Source organism: Myotis davidii, unplaced genomic scaffold (assembly GCF_000327345.1).
Source record: "Myotis davidii unplaced genomic scaffold, ASM32734v1 scaffold238, whole genome shotgun sequence".
Classification (NCBI taxonomy): Eukaryota; Metazoa; Chordata; class Mammalia; order Chiroptera; family Vespertilionidae; genus Myotis; species Myotis davidii.
Genome location: NW_006293779.1, coordinates 5,103,127 through 5,107,647, shown reverse-complemented (window position 1 = coordinate 5,107,647; position 4,521 = coordinate 5,103,127). Strand labels below are relative to the sequence as shown.

At 48.7% G+C, this 4,521-nt stretch overlaps 1 protein-coding gene across 1 annotated transcript in view; it reads left to right on the top strand.

Moving 5' to 3' along the window:
- TRIM54 (tripartite motif containing 54) overlaps positions 1–4,521 on the top strand; it is an 18,811-nt gene that overhangs the window by 9,694 nt on the left and 4,596 nt on the right. Inside the window, 1 exon segment of the mRNA XM_006779516.2 lies at positions 3,869–4,041. Within this exon segment, the coding sequence (XP_006779579.1) occupies positions 3,869–4,041 (173 nt within the window).

The following is a 4,521-nucleotide window of genomic DNA, read 5'->3' as shown; positions in this document are numbered from 1 at the left end:
CCTCTCCCTGAGATTTGAGCTACTGCCTCTCCTTTTCACGGACAAGCAGGTCATTCTGGTGGAAGCTGGGCCCTTACCATGTTCCACAGCACGGAGGCTTTGATCTGACGGGTCATCATTTGCTTATCTCTGCTCAGATAGCTTCAAGCTGCAGATGAATTTTAGGCTGCTGTTTCTGTCGCTGGTGAAAGGTTGGTGTTTGGCCTGAATGACCTTTACTAAAATCTGTTTTACCTGAAATAGAGACCAATGTTGGAACTGAAAGTGTGGTGTATTGATGATTAGGATGGACTCTGGAGTCAGAGTGCCCTGAGTTCAAATATTGGCTCTGCCACCTATCAGCCGGTGGCCATGTGCAATTTATTTATTTAACTTGTCTGGGCTACAATTTCCCATCTTTAAAATGGGGCTAAGAGTGGAATCTACTTCACAGGGTTGACATGAGGATTAAATGAGTTAATACAAATAAAAGGACTTAGAGCAGCCGAAACCGGTTTGGCTCAGTGGATAGAGCGTCGGCCTGCGGACTGAAAGGTCCCAGGTTCGATTCCGGTCAAGGGCATGTACCTGGGTTGCGGGCACATCCCCAGTGGGAGATGTGCAGGAGGCAGCTGATCGATGTTTCTCTCTCATCGATGTTTCTAACTCTCTATCTCTCTCCCTTCCGCTCTGTAAAAAATCAATAAAATATATTAAAAAAAAAAAAGGACTTAGAGCAAAGCCTGGCATAAAGGAAGTGCTCAATAGATGTTAGCCCCTACATTATAATTCTTGTAGTCTAAGTTAGGGGGTACATGTTCATCTACACCATCTGTACAAGGAAGTCTTGAGGATTAAATTCAAAAATGCCTGGAAAGCCCACAGCACAGTGCTTGATACTTAATAGACCCTCAAAACATGTGTTGAATGTTGAATAATGAGTACAGAGGAAGGGTACAGTGAGGGAGGGAGGTGGCGGAGAGAGGGTACGTATGAGTTTGCCTTTCCTCTGGGCCAACGCTTTAGAATATGACTTTTTTTATTTTTTTTTACCATCAGACATTTCCTAAACATCTTTATCGGGTCCCCACCAGCTAATCAAAGTGTTGACATAAGAAACATTGAAATCTGTAGAGAATTTTCGATAAGAGTTTATTTGAGCCAAACTGATGACATATGCCAGGGAGCAAGATCTCAAATACTCCAGAGAATAACATTTTTGCAGCTTCATTTAAAATTAAGGAGGGAGCCCTAGCCGGTTTGGCTCAGTGGATAGAATGTCAGCCTGCAGGCTGGAGGGTCCTGGGTTCAATTCTGATCGAGGGCACATGCCTGGGTTGCTGGGTCAGTCCCCAGTAAGGAGCATGCAGGAGGCAGCCCATCAATGATTCTCTCTCATCATTGATGTTTCTAGGTCTCTCTCCTCTCCCTTCCTCTCTGAAATCAATAAAAATGTATTTTAAAATAATAATAAAATTAAGGAAGGAACATATGGAAGATTACATGGAGGTGGAAAAGGCAAGGTAGGATTTGGATTACAGGATAGTTAAGATTATGAGCTCTCTCTCTCTCTCTCTCTCTCTCTCTCTCTCTCGATTGCAGCTTGAAAGGTATGTTAACCTAGACGCACAAGAACAATGGACAGGGCTTGTTTAAGGCAAAGATAAGCCTTTTACTATAACAGTTATATGCCTGGGGCATGACTACCCCCCAAGACCTGCCCAGTTAGAAATTTATAATCAGGTCACCCTTGCCATAGAACCCCTTTTCATCCACAAAAGTGAAATGAGATCCCTGCAGGAGCCTACAGGCTTAGAGTCCTCCTTACTCACTTGGACTCTAAATATTAAAACAAACAAAAGGCCAGTGTTTTATACTTTAACCCACAACTAAACTAAACTAAACAATATTCATATAATCTAGTCATTGAGAAAGACAAACGCAGCCTTGGATAATCTCAAACTAATTTTTTCCAACTTTATGATCATTCGCTTCTTATAATGCTCAAGAAATCCCCCCAAAACGTGATCTTTGTAACATGCCACTCTCCCCAAGACCGGCTGCCCACTTGGCCACAGGGCCGCATTTCCGACCTGGCCTACACCTCTTGCTACACCAGAGACCCACCAGGACTCTGGACTTGGGGGCCCTCTAGGTGTCACAGGAGGCTGCTGCACACGCCTATGGGACCTTAGGATTTGGAGAATCTGACGGAAGCCAATTGCAGGCGACTAGTCTCTCTATTACCCTCTAGGCGTGTGTGGTTCTCCAACTGATTAGGATTAGATTCTGCTGTAAGTGACAGAAAACCCAAAATAACAATCATTTCAAGAAGGTAAAAATTTGTTTTCTCTCAAGTGAAGGTATGGGTAGGCAGTCCTGAACTGTCTCATCAGAGACACTCCTTTTGTCTTGGTGCTATTCTCAGCATGTGGCTACCTCGTGGCTCAAGACGCTGCTTCAACTTGAGCCATTCTATCTTCATTTCAGTCAGAGGAAGGAGGAAGGGGGAACAGGGCATGCCTCTCCCATCAAAGATACACTAACTCTTCACTTAACGTGCATAGGTTCCGAAACTTTAAACGAAATAACAGGTACCGAAACCAATTTTATGAACAAGAGTTAAGGCCCAGTGACATCTCATCAGTGTTATTCAAGGACCTGCATACTCCCTAGAAATGGCACAAAACACTTCTATCTACACCCCATTGGCCAGAACACAGTCTCTTGGCCACACCCAGCTGGAAGGGAGGCTGGGACACATGTCCTTTTTAAAAATTGATTTCAGAGAGGAAGGAAGAGGGAAAGATAAAAACACCAATGAAGAGAGAGAATCATTGATTGGCCGCCTGCTGCATGTTCCGTATTGGGGATTGAGACACAACCGGGCATGTGCCCTGATCAGGAACTAAACGGAGACCTCCTGGTTCCTAGGTCGATGCTCAGCCACTGAGCCACACCAGCTGGGCAGACACGTGTTCTTTATTCTGGGTGTCTTGCCAAAATCTCAGGGGCTCTGTTATTTAAGAAGAGGTGAATCTCGAGGTACAGCAAGCAGTCTCTGCCAGGGTTTCATCTCTGCTGCTCTCTACAAATTGACTTTTCTTCTCTACAGACCAGCCTTCTCTGTTCATGGTTTCTGAGCCCTCACACTTTCTGTTTCTACTTGCACAAGATTTTGGGTGGCCACAACGTCAACTCGTAGCCCAACACCACAGGTCTTTTCCGTTCCAAGGCCGCACATGGTCTACCCCCCTCGGGTTCTATGTCTCAATTCCAAGCGCCTGGAGAGAAGGTTTGATTTGTCTAGCTTGGATCAGGTCATCACCTCCTCAATTCTGAGCCAGTTGTCTGTGGCCTGTGGCATATTGTCCAAATGTACATAGTAGAACAGTGTCAAGGGCAGCCAAAGAGCCCAGGACTCCTGGTTCCCAGTCCCTGGAGCGAGTTCCCAGAATTCCCCAGCACTTGTCTCTGCTTGTGCCCCTGCCCGGAGCTGCAGGGCAGCTCCCCCAGATGTGGCCCAGGAGACCCCAGGCTGGAGGACATTGCCAGCATCACCTCAAATCCATTTCCTGCCCGCGCCTCCCTGCCAAGGTCAATGTCACCCCACAACTCCAAGCCGGGCCCCTCTGGGGAGATCCCATCCTGACTGGGCCTTGGCCGAAGCCAGGCTCTGGATGCAGGGACACTCACCGAGGTGGCTGGGTAATAAAATAAAGGTGGGAAACAGCATCTAAATGGCCACGCACCCTGAGCTGCTCTCAGAGGAGGGCCCCGCCAAAGAAAAGAGCTGGTGCCATCCTCTCCAGCCCCCTACACCTTTCCCCTGCCTCCCAGTTCCCTCAGGCCTCATGGTGCCTGTTCTCTCACACTTCCTGCCTCACAGGCCTCGAACCCGCTGTGGCAATCCCGGGGCTCCACCACCGTGTCTTCGGGGGGCCGTTTCCGCTGCCCATCTTGCAGGCATGAGGTTGTCCTGGACCGACATGGTGTCTACGGCCTGCAACGAAACCTGCTAGTGGAGAACATCATCGACATTTACAAGCAGGAGTCTTCCCGGTGAGCTGTCAGGGCCTCCTGTCTCTCCAGAGGGCAGGGCCTGGGGCACAGCCTGGGAACCCATCGGGGTTGAAGGGAGAGGCACCACATCAACCTGCCCCTTCAGTTGAGAGTTGAGAGGGGAGCAGAGAAGGGGAAGGACTTGTCCCGGGTCACTCCGCTGGGGTGGTCTCTGACTCCTGGTCGCTGCTTCGCCTTCACTCTCCACCTGGGAAGGGCTGGCAGTCCACTAGCGGGTCCTTGCCAACCCTCCATTACTTCCTGCCCTGTGGGACCTCTCTGCCTTCTGGAATGGAGACTATTCTTGGATCTAAGCCTCCTCTACCCCTTAGCATCTTCTGTTCCTCAAATGAAGAGCACCGTGGAAGTCACTCACCTGCCCAGCCACAGCCCGAGCTGCAGGGGCAGAAAAGGTGGTGATGGTTGGTAGAGACTGAAGGAAAGGTGTTCATGGGGCCTCACACTCTCAGTCCTCACCAC